Below are 25,126 nucleotides of genomic sequence, written 5' to 3' on the forward strand. Positions count from 1 at the left end.
CCATGTGCATCATCTTCTTTAAGTTTGATCCTCGTCCTGTTTCCAAAAATGCATACAGGTAACCCCCTTGCTCTGTGTCTGCTGTCTTCCGCTTGGCCTCAGGTACTGCATTCCTCATGGGATCCATATAGGTATTGTGTGCAGGAAGGGCTGCTGCCCATGGGTGGGAGAGAGCACGCCCTGGGAGGACTGCATGGTCAGACAGTGGTCACTGTCTGACTAGCTTCTCATTTTTGTCACCATGAAAAATCACGCAGATATCATGCCGCCCAACGTTGTGTCTGCATTCACTGATACTAGGCCAGATGGGGCTTGAAGATTGTCCAGTGTTCCCTTCCTGCAGAGGAGTGAGCAGTGGAGCCAGGTCACAGTCCAGGAGCTGACCCTAAATGACTCCAGTAGAGTGAGCTCTGTGAGCTAGAGAACAGAATCCGGGCAGAGTGATTCAAGCAGGGAAAGTATAACATAAAGAATTATTAACGATAATGGGATTGGAGTGCCCAGGGCAGAACTGTACCTTTTACCCCCATGCTAAGGTCCAGACTGTGGTGGAGAAAGAGGCACAGCCACAGCACAGTGAGAAATTGTGGGGTGCCACAACAGCAGAACTTGCTGGAAATCTGCTTTTTAGGGTAGGAGGGATGCTGGGTGCAACTTACTACTATAGGTACATTGGGGAAGCCATGTGTGTTGTGGGAATGTCTTGAGGAAGCACAATGGGGTGAGGAAAAGAAGCCTCTCCTCTGGTATTTCTTCAGTGCCCTCTATTGACAAAACTGATAATGCTCCCAAGTGCAAAATTCAGCTCCATTACCGTAGTACATGCAATGAAGGGGACTTGGGGACTCGGATACAATAGCTAGCTGGCATGGCCCGCTCTGCTGGCTACCAAGCTTTCATATACACCCATCTGCACTAATTGAACTCCAATGCACCCACAAAATGACTTGCTTTTTACCTGGCCAAGTGAAGAATTTCTCAAGTGAGGACATGGAACCTAACAGTCACCGAGTCCACTGTTGACTGTATTTGCACTTGACATGCATCCTTAAGAATACTTCCAGGGCCTCCCCGGTGGCGCAGCGGTTGAGCGCTGGGTTGCGAAGCTGCCCGCGGCCTCTGCGGCGCTGGTTCAATCCCCAGCTGCTCCCCGGCCACCAGAGGAGGGTCCCACATGGCGCGCAGACCTCTCCTGCCGCCCGCTGCTCCCCTCAGCAGTGTACTTCGGTACTTCTGCCTGCTCTGCTCCCCTCTCTGGCTCTGGTGAATTCTCTCACCCTCCCGCGCTTCTGACTGTACCCAATGCATGTACAAACAAACAAATAAATAAATAAATACATAAATAAAAATACATGCCTCTTTAAAAAAAAAAAAAAAAGAATACTTCCAACCTCTTGCAGTGAGGAGGGGGTACATGGGTCTCTCTTTCACTCAGGACCTGTAGGAGACCTGAGTAGAGAAGTAAACACCAGTGGGCCCAGATTCCTGGTTAAAGACCAACATAACAAATAGGTGTTGTTTTAAGCTGAAGTGTTTGAGGTCATTTGTTTGGGTGCTTAGAAAATTGATATACCTCACTCCCTATCAAGGCAACATGATCATGGCTGTCGCATAACTGCCCTCTACATCAGAATGTTTATTTAGACTCACGAGATGATGCCTTTTACCAGCTCTAGCCTGGAGGGACTGCTGGGTGAGAAGTTGCCCCTCATGATGGTTTCCATGGAGGTCGTCACTACAGTTGCGATCACTGACATGGTCCTGTGCACCTGCTACTTGCCACCAAACTCCCCCTAGATGCACAGGCCTACCCAGGTAGTGCATAGTTTCCCCTACAAGATGATGCTCAGACTCATGCTCAGCAGCAGGATGAGGTGTGCCTATTGGTGATGAATCATTAATAGCAGACTAAAACATTATCAGTAGACTAAAACTTCACATCCTCATCCTCTGACGATCAGCACATCCCTTGTGTCTTGGTGGTCATGATACAGATAACTTCTGTCAGTATGCAGTACCCAGAGTTGGCAGGAAAGAATACATTCTCTTACGTGGAGTATGATGGGGATACTTACTATGCCCCCTCCTCTCTGAATTTTAGCAATTCAGCTAAATAACTTCTGCTATGACAAAAATAACTTGGCGATTAATATTTCAAGTTATTAACAAACACGTTACTGCTCTGGCCTGGAATGCAGGCCAGAGGTGCTGGGGGTGAGAGGATTCACCAGAGACAGAGTGGGGAACAGAACAGGCAGACTGACTGAAACACACTGCTGCGGGGAGCAGCAGGCAAGAAGGAGAGGTCTGCTGCACCATGTGGGTAGCTCCCTAGCCGGGGATCAAACTCATGCTGCAGTGGCTGGTGATAGTTGATAGCACTGAGACTTAACCCCTGCACCACCTGGGAGGCCCGATTTTTCCCTTTTTTTGGTGTCATATATAAGAATCAACCAGAAGCTAACAGTGCTGACCTCATAATGTGCTCTGCCTCCATGGCCCTCCTACTTCCCTTGTGCCACAGGTATAGGGATGAATGAGCAGAGGAGGAACACAGGATCTCTGACAGAGGGTACTCATTGGGACCATGTACAACTAGACTCCCATCCTTAGGATCTGGGGGTGGGAGTTGGCTAGTCCCTGCTGCATCCCTACCTTAGTTTACACTATCTTCTCCTCTAGAGATCCTCCAGTTCAGGTCACAGCAGATGGGATTCCTTCCATGGGGCAGGCCTTGTAAGCAGTCTGTGGGAGTGGTACCTGTCAGGACAGACATAGACCTGGTCCCAGAAGGGGCAGAGCAGACAAGGTGGAAAGCAGATGGTAGGGACAGGCTATCTGTCTCAACCCAGGGTGGGGGCCTGGGTGGGACTAATGCAGTTGGAGCTCCAGAGGGTTGTTCTGTGAATGACTGGGGAGTCATATCAGGGATAGTGACCCTCCCCCACTCAGGCATATTCATAGCCAGCTATGTGGAGGGGTAGAGAGTGGGCACATAGTGGATGAGTATCACTAGAGTGGCGCTGCTTCCTGGGCACACCCAACTGGTTCCGTGGCCACACTAGGCCTCTGGCTGTGGTTGGGACTGTGTGTGGGGTCACACACTGTACACCCAATGAAAATGCTTCCAAAGAAGGGGCCTCCCTGGTGGCACAGGGGTTAAAGACAGCACTATCAAGCTATTGCCAGCCACTGCAGCATGAGTTCAATCCCACTGCTCCCCTCAGCAGTATATTTCAGTAGGTCTGCCTGTTCTGCTCCCCACTCTGTCTCTGTGAATCCTCTCACCCCCTGCACCTCTGGCCTGTACCCCAGTTCTTGTATGCATAAATAAATCAATCTTTAAAAAAAAAAAAAAGAAAATGCTTCCAAAGCCTGAGTGGTGATGCCCGTGCTGGATTCATTTTCAGTTTTATGGACAGCTTTGTTAATTCACATTTTACCAAGAGCAATTGTTCGAGTCAAGCAAATTGACAAGTCAATACAAAAATTTTTTTGCAGGTTTCTTAGTATCTGGCCACTGACTAGAGTCACTTGGTCCCATTGTACAGGTACTCCTGTATGACCACACAATTCCCTGCTCCTGGCTGCACGTCCTCTGTGCCCGCTGTGGTGTTCAGGTCCTACTGCAGTCACTTCTTAGATCCTGAGGTCTAACAGGTGTCTTGGGATTGACCCTAACCCACAGTCACCATCTATGCTCTTATTTATTTATTTTTTAAAAAGATTTATTTATTTATACAAGGACCAGGGTACAGGCCAGATGTGCAGGAGGGTGAGAGGATTCACCAGAGACAGAGTGGGGAACAGAACAGGAAGACTGACAAAATACACTGCTGAGGGGAGCAGCGGGCGAGACAGGAGAAGTCTGCTGCGCCGTGTGGGATTCTCACCAGCCAGCCAGGTATGAACCTGCGCTGTAGAGGCTACGAGCAGCTTCACAGTGTGGTGCCCAACCTCCTGTACCACCAGGGAGGCCCATATGTTCTTATTTATTTTAATGGCAAGGTTGACTAGAAACTTCATGTTTTTACCACAAAACCAGTATCCTAATTGCCAAATAAACTTGTTTGATTCACTAGTAAAACACAGAAATCATTACCCCCTCTCTCCTAAAAAATATCCCCAAACACAGGCTAGAGTGGCCTTTGAAGACCCTGTGCTGCTGTCCACGTGTCCCACCACTTTCTGATGGTAGACCCCTTCACATTTCCTGGAAGCTCATAGACTTGAGAGTTGGGGGTATCTTCAGGGGAAGGGACAGATGGATGGGAGCCCCCCCCCCCTTTATAGCCTGAGTACCTGTGATGTGCTCAGTGCCACCAGCTCCACACCATCTGCACCATCTGTCTGACCCACGCCCAATTCTTGGAGGCTTGGGCCCAGGCTGTCCCACAGGGCTGGGTGAAACTCCATCTCCTGGCCCTGAGTGCTGGGGATGCATCTTCACCTGGCACCTATCTGTTTCCTCAGGCAAACCCCAGGACACAGTCTAGGCTTTCCCAGAACCTAACCACCTGAATCTTCATCCTGTATGGGTTCCTATCTTCTTTGGCATTTGCCCATGTTGCTACTTAGGCAAATTTTCATTATTAACTAGAGAGAAAAAAACATGTCTTTTTGAGACCTTCAGTCAGGCTTTCTCCTTCAGGCTCATCCTGGCAGCCAACAGGGATGAATTCTACCACAGACCATCCAAGGCAGCAGACTTCTGGGGGAACAACAATGAGATCCTCAGTGGTGAGTCTCTTCTGAAGGAGTGAGAGGCTGGGAGGGCTGTAGGTGCACTAGGTATAAATGTGAAATGAATAAGTGGGCACTAATGACTCTTGTGGGGTGGACTCCAAAATGAGGGTCTAGGGCCAGCATTGAGGTACTCAGTCCCAGAACTGTCCCTAAGCCCCACCCACATGGCTTCATGGCCATGTAGATCCTTAAAAGAGGTAGCTGGAAGGATCAGCTTGTATTATTTAATCCACCTTTCACTGTGGTATGTAGTTGGATTTGTGTGAGGTGAAAGATCCCTTTGATCATGTGTCATAGTTGGGGGGTGTGCATGCATGTGGGTGTGCATGTGCATGCATATCTGCAGGTTTCTATTTTCCCTCAAATGCCCTTTGCTCTAGGGGGCACCAGCCTGACTTTGGGGAGCTGAAGCTTGGTTAGGGTACCAAGTGGTGCTACAGAGGGGAGGTGCATCCAAGTTTCTTTGGGTGTTAGCAAGGCCATTTGCCCACATGGCTGGCAGCCTCCTTGAGGCCCTTGGACAGGAAGCAATTCCTTGCCTTAGATGGGCTGGGGTCTACTAGAAAGGCACATGGACAGGTATTGGCCAAGTCAGAGGTCCTTCTGCCTGTGTGCCAACCAGCAGGCAAGCGCCCGGGAGTCTGGCAGAGCTGAAAGTGGCGCTCAATATCCCCGGGGGCTGGTCATATGGCCTCGTGGACCCAGGGAGGCTTCATGTGCCCTGAACTTTTGACGTGTCTAACGACTTGCCTGTGGAGCTTTACAGAAGGCCCTCTGTGCAGACCGTGGTCAGGTAGTGGTGTGAGGAGAACACTGCTGAGTTGTTTTTTTGGTTTTTTGTCATGGCATCATGTTAGGAGCAAGATGGGAGTAAAGACGGCACCATCCTGGGCAGGATGTCTGGCAGGTGGTGGAGAAAGCTGCTTCAGGCTGTGAGCATGGACTCTGGATGGCTGTGAGATGTGAAAGAGAATAGATCTTATCTGGGTCTCAGTCTTATCATCGTTTGCTGGGCAAAAAATCCTGAAAATGTCTAGATGTCAACAGGAGTGTGGGGCAGGGCTCACACTGCTGTGTGTGCAATAGTACAGGATGTGCATTGGGAGTTCCTGACTTTTCTGGCCACGGTTCTCCCAGAGGTCAAGGGGCAGCTGTGTGGTGCTGTGGGAGGAGGGCCAAGGAAAGCCTGCAGGTGTGGCCAGGGTCATTCCCAGCCATCCTAAACCAGATAGAATAGGAAGTATTGGTGGGGACATGGTAGACTCTGTGTGTTGCTGCTGCAGGGCACACATGGGAGGCTGATTCCATGTGTGGATGGGATGGGGTCAAGGGACTGATGCCAAAGGGGAACAGATGGCAACTCTCAAGGATTTTTGTAAATGACGACACAGAAGCCTGGAGGAAGAGCTAGCCTGCCCTCTGGCAATCCTGGCCACCTACCCAGGCCCTCTGACTGGGGAGCTCTAGTGGTTCAGTCACTTATCCTTTGTAGTGATTTGGATTTAGCCCCTAGAATGTTGATTCAGAACTCCTGCCTAGTTGGGGGGTAGCCCAGTCACCACTGTGCTGGGTGGGCCCAGCAGCCAACACTGCCAGCGTAAGGCTAGAAGATGCTTATGTCCGCATCCTTCTACTGTCTGGCATCACCAAGTTGTGGTCAGAATTGTAGGTTAATGGTATTCCTTAAACCAGAGCACCAGCATTGCATGGGAACTTGTTAGAATTTTTTTTTTTAATGGGGTATTATTATTTTTTCAAATATTTTTTCCCACTTCCTACTCTTTTCTAATTATTTTTCCCTCTGCCTCTCATCAGATATGCATTAGTTTGAGTTTGTCCTGGACCTTGACGATGTTCAGTTCATTTTCAAAAACCCTATTTTCTCTAAGTGCTTGATTTCATTAAAAATCTTTTTTTTTTTTCGGGCTTCCTGGTGGCGCAGGGGCTAAAGACAGTGCTGTGAAGCTCTCACCAGCAGCATGAATTTGATCCCCAGCCAGGGAGCTGACCTACATGGCATATCAGACTTCTCCTGTCTCCCCGCTGCTCCCCACTCTGTCCCTGGTGAATCCTCTCACTCCCTGTACCTCTCGCCTACACCCCAGTTCTTGTATGCATAAATAAATAAATCTTACAAAAAAACAAAAAACATAAAAAGCTTTTTTAAAAAAAATCTTTTTTTCATTGTTTCATTTTATGTTGTTGCTATTTAGATTCTTTCTATTTCTAGATTGATTCAGATTGAGTCTATTGTTATGTTTTCATCCTTTCTCCTAATTTGCTTTTAATCCTATCATGTATATTTCATCTTGTATACTGTGATTTTTATCTATAGATATTTCAAATGATATAAAATTATATCATCCTTGTCTCTATAAAACAGTTGTAATAACTGTTTCACTGACCTTGCCTGCAAATTCTGATATCTGCAACAGTTGCAAATCAGTTTTAATGGATTGATTGAACTCCTCTTAGTGAATACAGGACTGTATTTTTCCTGCTTCTTTGCTTACATGGTAACTTTTGATTGGGTGTCAAATATTCGTGGATTTTCATCTTGTTTGGGCCTGAATATTTTAGTATACCTGTAAATTCTCTTGAGCTTTATTCTGGGACACAGTTAACTTATCCAGAATCAGTTTTATCCTTTTAGGCCTTGTTAGGTGGGCAGGCCAGAAGCTGTAACCAGCATATGGCTAAGTATTCTCCGCTACTCAGGCAAGATCTTTCTGTCTACACTTACTAGTGCCGTGACTTTTGAGATTCTACCAGGTAGGTCCTGGGAATAAGCACTGATCGCCCTTTGTGAGCTCTGTCTTCCCTGATCCTTCTGTTTGATTCTTCTCACACACGTACAGGGTCTCTGTGACTCCGTTCTTTGGTCTTCTGTCCCATGAATTCTGGCTGCCTGGTCTCCCCAGACTCTCAGCCCACCTTCTCAGCCAGGAAATCTATCTGACTCTGCCCAGGCCCCCTCCCTGTATAGCATCCTAGAGACTCCAATCAAATGAGGGTCCACCTCAATTTCTTTCCTGTCTCCTAGCAATCACTGCCCTTTGTTTTCTGAGGCTCAGTGTCTTGAAATCCATTATTTCATGTATTTTGTCTGGAGTTTTGGTTGCTATGTATAGGAGGTAAGCCTGAACACTATTGCTTGGTCAGGTGTAGAAATACAATTCACTTTTCATTGTTGATTTATATGTTTTTTATGAAGTCTGGATTTGAGTTGTATGTTGGATAAATGTATTGCCTACCTACTTTCCTAATGATATCCTAATGATAAAATATCAGGATATTTTATTTTATTTTAACAAAGAATAGTTTAGCTACTCTTTATTTTATGGTGTGTTCCTTCTGCATCTTAGCCATAAAATGTGAGCCTACTTTACCCCAAGGTCATACATATATTTTCTTCTGTTTGCTTCTAGAAACCTCCTGATTTGGGGTTTTATGTTTAGCTCTATGATTTACTTCAAATTAATTTTTGTATATGGTGCCAGGTAGGGGTTGAGATTTGTATCCCCCCCTCCTCCATATTTCTAGTTGTTCTAGCATCATTTATTGGATGGATATTCTTTTGCCTGTTGCATTACTTGGTTGAAATTCAGTTGAACATATAAATGTGGGTCTATTCTAGATGCTTTATTACCATCGATCTGTTTGTCTGTCTTGATGCCAACAACTACACTCTCTTAATTCATGCAGCTTTTTATCATTAGCAGTTGTTAAATCAGGAGGAGTAAGTCTTCCATCTTTATTCCTTCTCAGGACTGCTTTAACCATCTTAGTTCATTATGTGTACATATTACATTTTAGAGTCAACTTGTTAATTTCTTTTTTTTTTTTTAAAGATTTATTTATTTGTTTGTTTGTTTATACATACAAGCACTGGGTACAGTCAGAAGCGCGGGAGGGTGAGAGGATTCACCAGAGCCAGAGCGGGGAGCAGAGCAGGCAGAAGGACCGAGGTACACTGCTGAGGGGAGCAGCGGGTGGCAGGAGAGGTCTGCGCGCCATGTGGGACCCTCCTCCGGTGGCCGGGGAGCAGCCCGGGATCGAACCGGCGCTGCAGAGGCTGCGGGCAGCTTTGCAACCCAGCGCTCAACCGCTGCGCCACCGGGGAGGCCCCAACTTGTTAATTTCTATGAAACAAAAACATGCTGGGATTTTTGATTGAATCTGTATTGATTCTTTTGGTCATTTGGAGTGAAATATCTTAACAGTGTTGAATCTTCAGTCAACAAACAGGGCATATCTTTCCTTCAGGTTTACATAGCTTCTTTCAGCACTGTTCTGTGGTTTTTGAGTCTAGGTATTACACATTTTTCTTCCTTTTGTAAAAAAAGATTTTATTTACTTATGCATACAAGAACTGGGGTCTAGATCAGAGGTGCATGAGGTGAGAGGATTCACCAGAGACAGGAGTGGGGAGCAGAAAAGGCAGATTTACTGAAATACACTGCTGAGGGGAACAGCCAGCGAAACAGGAGAGGTCTGCTGCGCCATGTGGGACTCTCCCTGGCCAGCTGGGAATTGAACCATTGCTGCAAAGGCTGCAGACAGCTTCACAGCTCTGCGTTCAACCCACTGATCCACCAGGGAGGCCGCCTTTTGGATGTTCTTTACGTATAATTTTGTCATTTACAAATACTGTTTTTTTCTTTTTGATCTGTACATCTTTTATTGCTTTTTAAAAAAAAAGATTTATTTATTTATGTATACAAGAACTGGGGTACAGACTAGAGGTGTGGGGAGTGAGAGGATTCACCGGAGAGAGTGGGGAATAGAACAGGCAGACTAACTGAAATACATTGCTGAGGGGAGCAGCAGGAGAGACAGGAGGGGTCTGCTGCGCCATGTGGGTAGCTCTCTGGCTGGCCGGGGATCAAACTTGTGCTGCAGTGGCTACGGATAGCTTCATAGTTCTGCGTCTTAACTCCTTGTGCCACCAGGGAGGCGCCATCTTTTATTGCTTTTACTGCTGTAATTTATTATTGCTATAAAAACGACTTTTAATGACTCAGGCATTTTTAACCCAGTCTTCAAGTAAAATGACCCTCTAGTCTAGAAGGTGCTCTCATGTAGCTTTGAAAGCTCTCTTACACTGTGGTGAGGTCCTGCAGTGTGTGGAGTCTATGGCCTGGGTCTGTGCTATGGGGATAGGGGGCGTGAACAAGAGGTGGGAGGGCCTGGATGTGCACTGGTTTCCTAGTGATGAAGCCACCCAAGGGCCCGCACATCCTGCCTGGGGATGGACAGGTGGTGTTCCTGCACCTGGTGCAGGACTTGGGATTGAGGCTTAGTGCCTTTCCTGGTGTGATGGAGCAGGTGCTTCCTCCTAGCCCAATGCCAGCTCAAGCACTGGAATGTGTTCTGCCCACGCCAGGTGCCCACTTCACCCTGGTATCTGTGGGCTCCTGTATCCAAGGGCTGCCTCATCCTGTAGTTCGGGTCCCTGCTGCACAACTAGGACTGTTGGGCTGAGCAGGCATCTTCCCAGGGTGTGGGTTCAGGATTGGCTGGCACCCACCATGGTGGACACTACTGATGGTTACACTTCTGTCTACTGCAGGACTTGACATGGAAGAAGGCAAGGAAGGGGGCACTTGGCTGGGCATCAGCACAAGAGGGAAGCTGGCGGCACTCACCAACTACCTGCAGCCTAGGCTAGACCGAGATGCCAGGGGCCGAGGTACTGGCCAAGAGGGGGGTAGTGCTATAGGAAGTTTGGGGCTGGGAGGAAGTATGGGGGGGTGGTCACTGGCTCCTGCTCTGTCACCTGCTGGTTGACTTCACTGTAGGATTCACCCTCAGGCTGCCCTAAACTGCACCTACTAGTGCAGACAGGGCTTGCCCCTCTCAGAGAGCACGTTCTACTCTTGCCACTAGCCAAGGTATCACTCCTCATAGTTGTATCATTGCCTCCCAACTATCCAATGTTTCTCAATCAGCTGCCCAGGGAGGACAGCTCCAAGGACACACATTGTCCCCATTGAAGATTTTTTTTCCTTCATGCTCACCTATGGGGTATAATGAGGAAAAAATTAAAAAATAAATAAATAAATACAGAATTCTCTTTCTCTTTTTTAATTACCCATGCATGTTTTATTAATAAACACTAACAGTGCCATGCTAAACAAGTCAGACAATTGAAGTCACTTTATATTCCATAAATATTACAGAAAAGTTTGTGTTTCAATAAAAAGACTTGTTTTAGAACAGGCAACTAAGAGCAACTGAGCAGTTAATGATCGTTATCAATAAACTGTCCTGAAATGCTTACTCTTGTTATAAAAAAAAAAAAGCTATTAAAAATGATTCACAAATTTGGAGTTAAAAAAATGGAAAACAGAGTTCTCAATGCCATCCTCCTTGGCTGCTAGGTTAATGAAGTATGACCAACATGGGAGGGGGCCAGTGCAGGAGGGCCTCCTAGTCTCTGTAGAGAGGGGGACTCAGCCCTGCTACCTCAGCTATGGGTGTGTATCCCCTGCCCGCAGGTGAACTTGTGGCCCACTTTCTGACCACCGATGTGGATAGCTTGTCCTACCTGAAGAAGGTCTCCACAGAGGGCCACCTATATAATGGCTTCAACCTCATAGCAGCCGACTTGAGGTGGGTGTACAGGGTATCACCGTGGGCTAGAGTTATGGGCTTGGTAGGAAGTGGGGCTCTTGCCACACTACTCTTTGACTACTCGTGATGGCCTCTCCAGGGACATCCCTCTGGATGGGTTTGGTGAGCATCCAGAGGACTGAAACCTTCCTAGACTCACTGTTGTGGGGACTTGGAGAGCAGATTTGGGGGCTTCCTAGGACAATGTGAGAGCTGGGGGCATGACTGCAGAGGGCACTCTGCTGGTATCTGGTACCCTTAACCTACGCTAATCTCTCAGCTCCCATATCTCCTTGCCATGTTTGTGGCTGAGGAGCAGATGGTCCCTAATGCCTGTCTGGAGTTGTCAAGGGCAGCAAAACCATGCAAGTGACCCATGGCCCTCACCAGTGAATGTGGAAGCCTAATTGCTCCTCTGCAAAAAGGAGAGGGCTGGAGTGTACTGCCCTTACGACTGAAGAAGTAGGTCCCCCCAGGCAAGTGCTGGGCTTGGAGCTCCAGGGGTACCTGTGCTGGCTGTGAGGCTGACTGTGATATTAGGACTTCGCAGGGGACCTGAGTCTTGTGGAAAATGCAGCTGAAACATTGCCAGGCCTACCTGGGGCACACAGATGCAGAGGGGGCTGATGGCTATAACTGGATGGCTGTGGGGGTGCATGCAGAGCCTCAGTGCTGCTCTCAGCAGGTCCTGACTGCCACCGTGTATGTGCCTGACACTGCTGAGCTTAGATAGGCAGGTGGCCTGACCAGGGTCCCTGCTGGTGTGAGTAAGGGCTGGGTCCTGTGGCACAGCCGTGGGTACCTGACTGGGCTCATGGATGCCCCTAAAGACAGCCACTGCCTCCCACCAATCAGGGACCAGGTAAGGAGTTGCTGTTGGCTTGGTGCCCTAGACACCTGCCTATGGTATCTGCATTTCCATCTGAAGTGCAGGTACCAGGCACTGGCTGGCCACCATCAGGCCATGACCTGGCTTCTGAGAGTTTGTTTATTTCTTTTTTTTTTTTAAAGATTAATTTATTTATTTATACAAGCACTGGGCACAGTCAGAAGCGCAGGAGGGTGAGAGAATTCACCAGAGCCAGAGCAGGGAGCAGAACAGGCAGAAGGACCGAAGTACACTGCTGAGGGGAGCAGCGGGCGGCAGGAGAGGTCTGCGTGCCATGTGGGACCCTCCTCCGGTGGCCGGGGAGCAGCCGGGGATCGAACCAGTGCTGCAGAGGCTGCGGGCAGCTTTGCAACCCAGCGCTCAACCGCTGCGCCACCGGGGAGGCCCAAGAGTTTGTTTATTTCTGTGGCTCCCAGACCCGGACCCTGGCCATGCCCAGCACCAACTCAGGCACCAAATACACAGACTACCTTTAACCCTGGGCCTGTCATTTGCTGCCATTTCCTTAGTGCCATCTGAGGAGCAGGTGCTACCTGTGGCATTGGTGTGACCTGCCTCCTTTGGTAGATATTTAGCCCCCAGGTGAAATGATATTTGGTGCACAATGCAGATTAGTGGGAGTCATGAGGAACCCTTGTCCCCTGAGTGGGACGCCAGATTCTGTACCAAGGTCACCAGTCAGATGCTGGTGAAAAGGGGCAGGGTGTGGGCAGCTGCCAAGGCTCAATTACAAGTGTGCAAACAAGTGAGAGAATGCTATTGTATATGGTAGAACATGCACAGGGGAGGGAATAGCAGTGGTGTAAAGGGAGGCTCACGTGGGAGGTCCTTGCTGGGTGTCCACCCCTCTAATACCCAAGGTTTCTCAGCACAGTCCTTATGCCTTGGTGGATTCAGGCTTTGGTGAGAGCAACCCTGATCAGCCTAACCAGAGTGGCCTGGATGAAATGCATTAGAGATGTGGTCACCAGGAACTGCCCTCCAATGCAGTGAGCATCCAATGCTCCCTTCCATCTGTCCTCTGCTGTCTACTGCTGGCACCCTTCCCCCTTTAATGTCCCAGAAGCTGGTGGATGCCCTTGGTGTTTTGGTCAGTGGTGAGCCTGTTTGAACCTGCAGGTTCATTGTGCTGAGTGTCCACTGTGTGTGGTGTGGTTGGCCTGGCACTGCCTTGCAGATAGATGCTTTTTTCCAGAGGGTGGGGTGTCCCGTAAGCAGGACTGGGCATGTGGGCTGGTGCTCAACCAGGTACTTGCTGCCCTGAAAACTCTCCTTCCACCTTGACTGCTCAAATTTGGATGGCTCCATTTGGGGGGTTGGAGGGTCCCTGTGCCCTCGCTGCTCCCTCCAGCTTAGGACTCACTTTGGCTGTCAGTAGTTCTGTCTATGTCTGACCTGACCTGGGAGAATGGTCCCTATCCTTGGCAGGACTTAGTGCCTGGCAGCCTTATCAAGTGGCTGGGTAATAAGAGCCCTGTGCTCTGAGTGGACTCATCCAAAAGCAGGTAACTCCCTCTAGTGCAGGGCCAGAGGGGTGTGTCCCTTGAAGCTTGAGCAGCTTTCCTGGCTCCCAGGACTACAGTGTCATGGCCTGCCTCCCTGAACATAGACCATGGAAGCAGGTGGAGACCAGGAGAGCCTACTGGGTTATGCCTGAGGGACAGATGGAACTGATAGGAGTGTCCTGAGGGCCAGGTGGCAGCTGGTGCCCAGGGCTGAGGCCAGAAGGCAGAGGCAATCAGAGGGCAGAAAGCAGCCTGTGGTTGGCCCCAGGAGGATGTTAAGGCAAGAAGAGAGACTTATCCCCACCATGGCCAGTCTCTGGGTTAGGCCTCCTTCCACTCAAGCAGGTGTAGTGGGAGTAAGGGTCCAATCCTGAAGGTCCTTATGCTTTCCAACTTTTTGTCTGCAAACAAAATCTCTGAGGTCATTAGTAAATGTCTTAAGAAGGGAGCCAAGGGCTGTGGTGAGGAAGAATGTGAACAGAATGTGAAGGTGTGTGGGGGTCTGGAGTTCTGCCTGCTGGGTGGCATTGAGCAGGAGGAACAGGCCAGGGTGGGCATGGTGAGTAGCTCCCTCAAAACCTACTGTCCAGCCCTTTCTCTACATTTGTGCATCCAAGGCACAGCTCTGTGTTCAGCACAACACCCAGAAGGTGGTTCATAGACCAGGAAGTCCCTCTTTACTTTGCAGTAGAGAGAGGCATTCCAAGTTTTAGCAGAAGAATTTACTCTTGTATTTAGGAATTGAACATCTTCACCCAGGCCATTTTAAGGTATTTAAAAATATATATATATACCCAGTCTATAAAAGAGGAAAAATGTGGTCCTTAGTGCTTTGTTGAGAAGTCTTTGTCACCCCAGGGTACCTGTCCCAAATGGAGGAGCTCACAGATGAGCTGCAGGGGAATGACCATGGCCTTTGGAGGGATCAGCATTCATGAGTATGAGGCTCAGCCCTCTGTGGGGAGGCAGGAGGATATTTCAGATATTACTCCCAGACTGCTGGTTCCTGTGGGTGTTGGTGACCCTGCTGGTTCCTAGGGGTGTTGGTGACCCTGCTGGTTCCTAGGGGTGTTGGTGACCCTGCCTATAAGGTCCCTATAGGCCTGTATCCCTGACTTGTCCCTGCCTTGGCCACGTGCCTGGGCCCCTGCTAGGCATGAGGCTGTGGAGATTGCCAGGCAGTGTGGGGGCAGGACACCCAGTGGCTCTGGTCTGATCCTCTCTCCTCTCCATCCACAGTACAACGAAGGGAGATGTGGTTTGCTACTATGGAAACCGTGGGGAGCCAGAGCCTGTTGTCCTGGCACCAGGTGAGCCTGCCCTGGTGGGTAATGACTAGGTTTGGGTGATCCTGTGGGAACACCTCTGTACTTTTCAGAGATACAGTTACTTTTTTATCTCTCTTTATGGCCTGTACTGGCTTGTGGCTTTACCAGGTCCACATGTCAAACTGCCCACAACTTATGCCACCTTTCCCTAGGGGTGAGCTCATTGCCATCTGGAAAGTGTTAGAAAATGAACGCATAGAAGAATGCAGAGAATCCCATCCCCACCCCCTATTCTATGCATTAGCCCTTGTGGAAGCAGCTGGATTCTTAGTACTTAAGAGCACCTGGCTAGTAATGCTTGTTTTCTGTTAAATTGTTCAGGAGAAATTCTTTTTTTTTTTTTTTTAAAGATTTATTTATTTATGCATACAAGAACTGGGGTACAGGCCAGAGGCGCGGGGGGTGGGAGGATCCACCAGAGACAGAGTGGGGAACAGAACAGGCAGACTAACTGACGTACACTGCTGAGGCGAACAGCAGGCGAGACAGGAGGGGTCTGCTCGCCATGTGGGTATCTCCACGGCCGGTGGGGATCAAACTGGCACTGCAGAGGCTGCAGACAACTTCACAGCGCTGCTCTCAACCGCCTGCACCACTCAGGAGGCCCTGGATGTTGTAGTGTTTGTTGCTTCAGTCATCCATTGATGGTTACTTGAGTTGTTTCTTCTTTTGGTTTTTGTGGATGGTGCTGCTCTGAAAATTCATTCAGTTCTTTCTTTTCCTTTTCCTAATAAACCTGTCTATTTAAATTGTTAAAAAAAAAAAAACCCCTCCCACATAGAAAATCTATTGCAGATTTTTGTGTGGATGCATGTTGTCATCTCTTTGTGTTTATACATAGGAGTGGAATTGCTGGATCATAAGGTAACTGATTAACCTGCTGAGGAACTGCCAAAATGTTTTCCAAAACAACTGTACAATTTTACATCTCTATCAGCAGGGTATGAGGTTCTAATTTCTCCACATTCTCACCAACATTTGTTATTGTCTGTTTTATTAGGGCCATCCTAGTAGTATCTTGTGGTTGTTTTTTTTTTTTTTGGCAACTTTTTTTTTTTACCTTTTTTTTTAGATTGATTGATTGATTGATTGATTTATACAAGCACTGGGTACAATCAGAAGCACGGGAGGGTGAGAGAATTCACCAGAGCCAGAGAGGGGAACAGAACAGGCAGAGTGATGAAATACACTGCTTAGGGGAGAAGCGGACACGGCAGGAGAGGTCTGTCGCACCATGTGAGACCCTCGCCCGTGGCTGGGGATCAAACCTGCGCTGCAGAGGCTGTGGGCAGCCTCTCAGCCCAGCACTCAACCGCTGCGCCACCAGGGGAGGCCTGCAGCTTTTTTTTTTTTTTTTAAGATTTATTTATTTATACAAGAGCTGGGGTACAGGCCAGAGGCCTGGGCGGATGAGGGAGTTCACCAGAGACAGAGCAGGGAGCAGAATAGGCAGAAGGACCGAAGTACGCTACTGAAGGGAACATCAGGCAAGACAGGAGAGGTCTGCCTCACCATGTGGGAATCTCCCTGGCTGGCTAGGAATCGAACCGGCGCTGCAGAGACTGTGGACAGCTTCATAGTGCTGCACTCAATCTGCTGTGCCACCAGGGAGGCCCAGTATCTTGTGGTTTTAATATATATTTCCTTGATGGCCAGTCACATTGAGCACTTTTGGGGGTGTTTATTCACCATTTGTATGTGTTCTTTGGAGATGTATCTTTTCAAATCCTTTGCCCATTTTAAAATTGGTTGTTTTATGTCTTATTATTGACTTGTAGAATATCTTCATATAGTTTAGTTACAAGTCCCTTATCAGATTTATAATTTGAATAAAATTATCTCCCTTTTCGTGGGTTGTCTTTCTTCTTGGTATGTTTTGAAGCACAGTGTTTTTTGTTTTTTGTTTTTATAGAGGCATGCTTTATTTATTTGTTTGTTTGTTTGTTTGGTTATACATGCACCGGGTACAGTCAGAAGCTCGGGAGGGTGAGAGAATTCACCAGAGCCAGAGCAGGGAGCAGAGCAGGCAGAAGGACAGAAGTACACTGCTGAGGGGAGCAGCGGGCAGCAGGAGAGGTCTGCGCGCCGTGTGGGACCCTCCTCCGGTGGCTGGGGAGCAGCCGGGGATCGAACCGGCGCTGCAGAGACTGCGGGCAGCTTCGCAACCCAGCGCTCAATTGCTGCGCCACCAGGGAGGCCCAACAGTGTTTTAAATTTTGATGAAGTTCAAGATAAGAATTCATTGCCTAATCTAAGGTTGTGTAGTTTTTAGGAATTTTAAAATTCCTTTAGGAATTTTAAGGCTTTAGCTCTCATGTTTAGGTCTTGGGGACATTTTGAATTGATTCCTGTGTGTGGTATGAGGTAAGGGTCCACCTCCGTCATTTGCGTGAGGCTACTACGTCTTTTCCACTGCTGTAGTGTGGGTTCCTATGAGCTGATCACTCGTGGAAAACTGTGACCTATTTGCTATCTGCAAATCACAACACAGCATCCATACTTGAATACCTACTGAATGTAGCCCATATTGCATTGCAGTCTTTTAGGAGATCTTGACCAAGTCTGATGTGATGCCAGTCACTTATAGGAAGACAGTTCAGGCACCACCAGGCACCCACGGCACTGCCACCAGCCTCAAATATCACGATGGGTATGGATGTGGAGAAATTAGAACCAACTAGAATGTCGTGGGCCTCCTTTGACCTGATTACATGACTATCTCCATGGTGGTCTCAGGATAACTCTGCCTGTGGTAACATCAGCACATATGCAAGTGTCTCTTGACATATGGTCATGATGTCGCCTTCTCTGTTCCTCATAAGATTTTGTCCCTCATTCCAATCCCACCCTCCAGACTTTATTCCTTATACCATTGTCACATGATCAGCTTTTAGTAGCCTTATGCTTTCAATAAATGGCACAAGAACTTATGCTCAAGTAGCAGAGTTTTGCCATACCAACCTGCTCCACCACTGTCATGTTCCTCACTGCGTTCCCACGACACTCTAGTTGGTTCTAACTTCTCCACATCCATACCCATCATGATATTTGAGGCTGGTGGCAGTGCCATGGGTGCCTGGTGGTGCCTGAGCTGTCTTCCTATAAGTGACTGGCATCACATCAGACTTGGTCAAGATCTCCCAAAAGTCTGGCAGCATCAGAGGATGGTAAGAATCAGTGCATCTTTCAGTGTACATGACTCCAGACTTACCTGTCACTGCTGAGCCCCTTAAGAGGCTCAGAGGGGCCTTTCCACCCGTAGTTCATGCCTCTCCCTTTCTTTTTCTTTCTTTCTTTCTTTTTTTTTTTTTTTTTTTTGCCTTCTGTTACCCTCTGTAACTTTGTTCTGAGAAACTAGCCCTAAAGCCCCATGGCTCCCCTATCCTGGATCCTGGCATGTGTGCAGGCCCTGCCGGTACCACTATGTGGGACTACCCCATGTTGGCAGACTCCCAGACTGCTGACCTATAGAAGGTGGGCATCCCCTGGCCTTAGCTTGCTGATTTTCCCAACCTTCATCTTCTCAGGTGGACTTCCACCTTGCAGCTATTTCCTACTTAGGGATAGGATTGAGATGAGGAGAGGATTCCCTTGCACGTTTCCCCCTTTTCTTCACCCAGTGGAATTCAGGTCATTTATTCTTTATTATCCTGCCCATCAAGGCCACCTGGCATATATGCCTTTTATGGATTCCTGTGGTCTCCTCATTGTATTGTCTTGCCATGCAGATGGGTTAGGAATGCCTACAGAGAAGGTGCCAGATCATGGGGTGTCCTGACCTCAGTCTCAGCCATGTCCCTACCACCTTGCATGTTGCTGGGTGATTGGGAGTTTACCCTCAGTCAGACAGTGGACTGCCTATTCTGACCCCTTCCTTACAGGGACCTATGGGCTGAGCAATGCACTGCTGGAGACCCCCTGGAGGAAGCTGTGCTTTGGGAAGCAGCTTTTCCTGGAGGTAGTGGAGCGGAGCGAGGCAGTTCCCAAGGATGCTCTTGTTGCCCAGCTCCTGGATGTGCTCAACAACGAGGAGGCGTGAGTTGGCCAGTCCCTCCACCTTTCCAACCCTGGGGCACACAGGGAGGGAGGCTCTGCTGCCCTGCAATGCCCTAAGAGATGTTCTCTGTCTCCTCCCCACCGATCACCTCCTTCCCCCCACAGCTGTCCCACCAGCCTTAGAGGTCTGATGTGGATGGTTTGCATGGGGCTCAAAGAAACTGGAGACACACAGAGGGCCAGTGGAAGATTTCAGAAGATTCCAGGTGGTTAGAAAATCACAGAAGTGAGCAGTCAGGGCTTGACTGTCCTTTACACATGCTGTTCTGCCAGTAGCCTTGGAACACCTGTCCCAGGACTTGCCCGGGGGGGAAGAAGCCACAGACCTGGCTTCCTCTTTCACAGGCCTTGAGGCATCTCAGGTGACTTCTACATGGGCATCTACACCAGGGATACCAAATATTTTCAGGTTATTTTGGTCTTCCTCTCACATAGTGATGCAGCCCATACCCGCCCTCTACCTTAGCCAGGCCACTCACTGTCTGCCCTGATAGCCCAGTGGCCTCTTGCAGGAGCCCCCTATGGCCTATCTCCCTCTTCTCTCGCCTGAGACCCTACCTATTACTGGACCTCTGTTGCTCTCCTCTCTGAAGCATGGCACCTGGGGATCCCTGCCTAGGCCTGCCTGCTGAGCTCACATGCATTGTCTTTCATCCCTGCAGACCCATGACTGGGTCCTAGGCTATTGTTAGTGATGGTTGTGGCCCTGGTACTGGCCCACAGATGCCCAGAGGGGACCTCTTGAGGCAAGTATGTGGTTAGGTAATCACATCCATTAACCAAGCTAATGCCCACAGCACCCATACCCATTCAGTTCTCACCAAGGGGAGGGTGGGCAAGCTCTCACCAAGAGAGTCTCACCAAGAAAGAGGGCTTCTCTCCTTCCCCTGGGGGCCCTGGGCATTTTCTCACCCAGCAGAGTCTTCCCCAGTGCCCAGCTTACTGGTGCTCATGTCACTAGGGTCCTAGGTCCTGGGGGAAAGCTCCTGGTGAGTGGGTTGGGGTAAGTGGTCTTGCAGTTAGTCCTAAATGAAAGGCTTGATGGAGATTTTAGGCTATAAACAGGAAAGTGCATGGAAGAAAACTTGTTCTTCTAGAGGCTGGTAGCTCTTCAGGTACTACAGGGCATCAAGGATAACAGGCAGGCAGGCAGGCTGGGGTATGGGTAGCTAGCAAGGAAGCTGGCATGGACCCCTATTCTGTCCTTTCAGGCAGTTGCCAGACCCAGCCATCGAGTCCCAGGGAAGGGAGTATGTGAAGCCCATTCTGAGCAAGTATGCAGCTGTGTGTGTGCGATGCCCGGACTACGGCACCAGGTACAGAGGATTACCGGGCACATCCGGGCCTATTCCATGAGGAACCTGGGGTTCCCTGCACTCCTTGGATCCCAGAGTCTCTTCCTTGTCCAGAAGTGGCTACCATTTCAGCTCAGGGACTGTGGGGTGAGCAGATGCCACAGTTAATGGTCATATACAAAAGGACTATTGGCTCCCAAGGGTGTTGCAGGCCAGACACAAGGCCCTTGTGGCAGCTGTTGCTTTCTAGGGGGGTCAGGAGGGTCTCTTAGACCCAACACAGTCACAAGGGGTTGGATTGGCATTGAGCATGCTCATGTCAGCAAATCCCTGTGAGCCCAAAGATCACTGCTTGCCTCTTCCCCTCACTCACCTGTGTCCCTGGCCTGTTATGTCCTCTTTGTGACCAGGCCAGGATTAGATCATCTCACACCAGGGATGTCACCTCACCCCGGAAAAGGGTAACCATTGGTCTTAGCCTAAAGGTGAGGATATTTGGGGAAGAGAGCCCTGGCTTTATGCTTTCCAGGCAAGTTCCTTCCTTGTCTCCCCTTTTCCTGGCTGTGTGGACTGGGAATACTGACTGGCCCATCTGAGGACCCACATACTGCACTTGGAGATGGCTTGGAGGGAAAGCTGCTAGACAGACTGATGCTCCTAGAGTGCTGCATGCCTAGCCTGTCTTGCCTGGAGGTGGAGCATTGCTATAGGCATAGACATCTCTACTGAGACTTGGCTATACTGGCTTGTTATGGACTCTGTGGGTGCTAGCCTTGTGCTGGACTGGGGATCTGCAGTGACTATGATGGATGGGACCTGTCCTCAGGTTGCCATAGCCACTAAGGACTTGGGCCTGGTGATATCAAGCCAACTGGTGTCAGGGTGATACCACATATACACCTGCTTTTCAGGTTTAGGTCCAATGAGATTGGGTGAGTAAGGCCCCTTTTATCCCCACAGGTGGGAGAGGTTAAGTTGTTAATGTCTCCATGCAGGGGAAGAGGTGGCTCCCCCAGGCAACTGTGAGGTGACTGCCATGGTGACATGGTCATGTCTCTGCTGAGTCTGAGAACATTGTACAGGGGACAGACGTGAAGGTTTGGGGACCAACCTTCAGTTGACCGAGAAGGCAGCAGTCCTGAGTCTTCCACTCCCCACGCCTGGGAAATGACAGCTGGGGGGCAGACATGATGGTCAATGTCTGTAGTGTTAATGCCAGGCATTGATGCTCCAGGTCCCAAGGGAGGTTCCCCTGAAGAGTGACCTTTGTACCTGGATCGGCCATTCCCTTAGTAGGCACAGAGACATCATTTCCCTCCAGCCTCTCCTCTGTCATAGGCTTATTTCTGTGACTAAATTGTATGCTCAGTGTGCTCATGTGCATGTGGCAGTACCCGGCCTACTCCTGGGGGAGGGAGAGGTGTACATGTGGTTGCTGGGGCCAACAGGAACCCTCAGTCTTGAGTATGGACATGCCCACCCTGGGTATCAGCCTTCGTTGGGCTGCTTAGGGACTGGTGCCTGCCCCTGGGGGTCATGGCAGGAGGTAAGGAGGTAGGGAGGTAGGGAGACAGACAATAATGAAGTGAGGACACACTGCTGTGGGGAGGGTTAGAGGGGAGAAGGTACACTGAGCATTTGGGACAAGACGGTAAGGAAGGGGGACAGAAGGGAGCATTTCAGGTGAAGGAGGCCTGGTCCCCAAGCAGTTGAATGTTTGACATCTTAGAAGAATCCAGTACAGCTTAGTGTTGTGTTGCCCAGAAGCCCTAGGGAGTTCTGAATGGGAAAGTGCCTGGTAAGCATGGGGCCTTCCTTTTGAGAGTGGTGGGTAGTTGGGGCTTACACCTCAGAGTGTGTTCAGGCTAGATTCACAGGACATGGGCCTACAGGGCTGATAGGGGAGCCCCAGTCTCCACTAGATATGTACTTAGATTCCCCTGATAGGCCCCTTCACTCCCCAAGACTGAGGCTGCTCATTCATGACTAGTGACCAAAAGCCAGGCTGTGTCTAATACAGACTCCAGCAGTGGTGAGCTTGTGCCTCGTGCCTCAGATATAATCCCAGCTGGGACTGTGAAAGGGGGGCAGAGGACTGAGGACAGCAGGCTGAACACGAGCCCCATATTCTCTTTCAGAACCAACACAGTCATCCTCGTGGACGCAGATGGGCACGTGACCTTCACAGAGCGCAGCATGCTGGATAAGGATCCCTTCTGCTGGGAGACCAGAACTCATGAATTTAGACTGCAGAGCTAACTCTCCCCCTTGGGGAATGCCCGCCTCAAGGGCCTGTGCAAATGGAAACCTTTCACAGTCACATGTGACTCTGCCGGTGGCCCCTAGAATCAGGGCCCTCTTAATTTGTGTGTCATCTATGTTCCATGTTAGGGTTTGCCCTTTTATCAGTGGAGGATGACAGAGCTCCACAGCCACATTTGGAAAGAGGCATGAGTTAGACTGGAGTAAAACCTACTCTCAGGAGCAAAGCCTGGTTGATGGATTCAGTAGTTTGTGTGTGTGTGTGTATGTGTGTGTTGGGGGAAGATTATGTGCACGGGATGGTCCTTTGTGCTTAGGGGCACTGTGTGTGTGTGTGTGTGTGTGTGTGTGTTCCACACATATGAGTGGTCTTATGTATGCTGGGCACTTGGTAGACCTGTGCCCATTCATTGGAAGTCATGGGTGCTGAGTAGGCCATTTCAGCAAGGGGACACAATCAGTTCCTGTCATTTCTCTTCCTGGGGAATCAAATTTCATTGAAATCTGTACTTGAATGTGAGACACTGATAATAAAACTTCCAAGATTGTGGTGAGTCAGTAACTTGTGTGGCAGGCCGATTGGCAATGTGTGCACACGGCTGGTGAGGATTGCTCTCCAGGCCTTCAGGGTCACCTGATGAGGCACAACCACCAGTACAGGCTCTTTCTACTTTTTCCTTTTGCTCATGGCAGCCTCAGTGCCATAATGGAAGCCTGAGGGTCCATGAACCTGTCTGTCTGTCTGTCCTTGGGCAGAGGCTGTACCAGAGAGCCTGTGTGCACGGGACAAGCTAGGTGCCAATTACAGGGGCTCCTGAGCTTGGTGAAGGAGCCAGGGATTCATCTGGGTCCCATGAGGAGCCCCCTCGGGAGCACTGTAGTCAGGCCTACACTTTGGACTACTGCTCTTTTGTCTCAGTGGGCTGCCCCACAAGTGACAGTGTCCTGTGCTGGCATTCAACTGGCCAGGCATGTCCATCCTCATGGGGTACCACTGGGCATGGTGCAAAGCAATCTAAAGAACCTCTCAAAATGTTTACCTCTGCTCCAGGATGGGACCAGCCCAGGGAAAGCTTCACCAGCACTAGTCTCAGATGCTCTCTGCCCTTATCCAACCCCAGGCTTTCCAATGTCCTGGGCTCCCCAAAGAAGGGGCAGTTTAAGATGTAGATTCTGTTGTTATGGGTTAAGTTGTTGCCCCCCCTCCCCCCAAAACAGGTTAGCATCCTAGCCCCTAATACCTTATTTGGGTCTTTACTGAGGTAATCAAGATAAAATGGGGTCATTATTCCAATATAGCTGGTATTGTATTGGATAAAAAGGGGAAATATTGACACAGAGACAGACATACATGGGGAGAGTTCCCTATGAAGACTGGAGTTCTACTGCCATTGCCAAAGAAATACCATAATCTGGGAGAAAAGCTGGAACAAACCCTTCCCTGGCACTTTCAGAGGGAGCATGACCTTGATCTTGGGCTTCTGGCCTCTAGAACCATAATAAATTTTCAACCTTCCCCAATGAATGTAGTCAGTCTTAGCTGGTCAGTATGAAAACTTCTGGTCAGCACCAACAAGATCATCTTTTCTATACCCAAAAGGAAGATACTGGGGTATCATTTAATGTTAAAAACTAAACCACCACTGGGCCTCCCCTGGTGGTGCAGCGGTTGAGTGCTGGGCTGTGAAGCTGCCTGCAGCCTCTGCAGCACCGGTTCGATCCCCGGCCGCTGGTGAGGGTCCCACAGGGCATGGCAGACCTTTCCTGTCCTGCCCGCTGCTCCCCTTAGCAGTGTATTTCTTCTTTCTGCCTGTTCTGTTCTCTGCTCTGGCTCTGGTGAATTCTCTCACCCTCCCGCATTTCTGACTGTACCCAGTGCTTGTATAAATAAATAAATAAATCTTTAAAAAAAAACCTAAACCACCACTCCTTACCCAGCAGGCACTCACTTGTGGTACTTTATTATGGCAGCCTTCGTATACTAATGCAACTGTGACTGTCTGTTACAGATGAGGAAACTGAAACTTGAGACACTAACAGTCCCTTGGACCTCTGGTGTGTAGGGTGGGGCCTTGCAGGGTGATGAACCTCAGGGTGCCTCCCCTGTAAACCCATGGTCCTCCCATGCTGGGCTCACCCTGGTGCCTGGCAATCTTGCCATGTCAATTGCCTATGCCCCTGCCACTACTTATGGACAAGGCTCCTGCTTAAAGGGCCTTTGCACTCCATGTCCCCTCTGCGAAAGAATTCCTCACATCCTGCAGGCCCTTGAAGTTTTCGAAAGTTATCCCATTTATAAAGTAACCATTTCCAGGGGCCTCCCCGGTGGCGCAGCAGTTGAGCGCTGGGTTGCGAAGCTGCCCGTGGCCTCTGCGGTACCGGTTCAATCCCTGGCTGCTCCCTGGCCACCAGAGGAGGGTCCCACATGGC

General features: G+C 49.3%; 1 protein-coding gene across 3 annotated transcripts; it reads left to right on the plus strand.

Annotated features, from left to right (window-relative positions):
• Positions 1-2: 2 nt before the first annotated feature.
• On the plus strand, positions 3-22,693 carry TANGO2 (transport and golgi organization 2 homolog; the record flags this gene model as incomplete). Of its 3 annotated transcripts, XM_084244455.1 has the most annotated exons (8): positions 3-58; positions 4,652-4,740; positions 10,319-10,438; positions 11,247-11,361; positions 14,995-15,065; positions 18,965-19,118; positions 20,351-20,455; positions 22,573-22,693. In XM_084244455.1, the coding sequence occupies 8 exons, from the start codon at positions 3-5 to the stop codon at positions 22,691-22,693; spliced, it is 831 nt and encodes a 276-aa protein (XP_084100581.1). The 3 variants fall into 3 exon arrangements, with proteins under 3 accessions (XP_084100581.1, XP_084100583.1, XP_084100582.1); XM_084244457.1 differs by lacking the exons at positions 14,995-15,065; positions 18,965-19,118; XM_084244456.1 differs by lacking the exons at positions 11,247-11,361; positions 14,995-15,065.
• Between the last annotated feature and the right edge of the window lie 2,433 nt (positions 22,694-25,126).

This window comes from Talpa europaea (assembly GCF_964194135.1).
Source record: "Talpa europaea genome assembly, chromosome: 10".
Classification (NCBI taxonomy): Eukaryota; Metazoa; Chordata; class Mammalia; order Eulipotyphla; family Talpidae; genus Talpa; species Talpa europaea.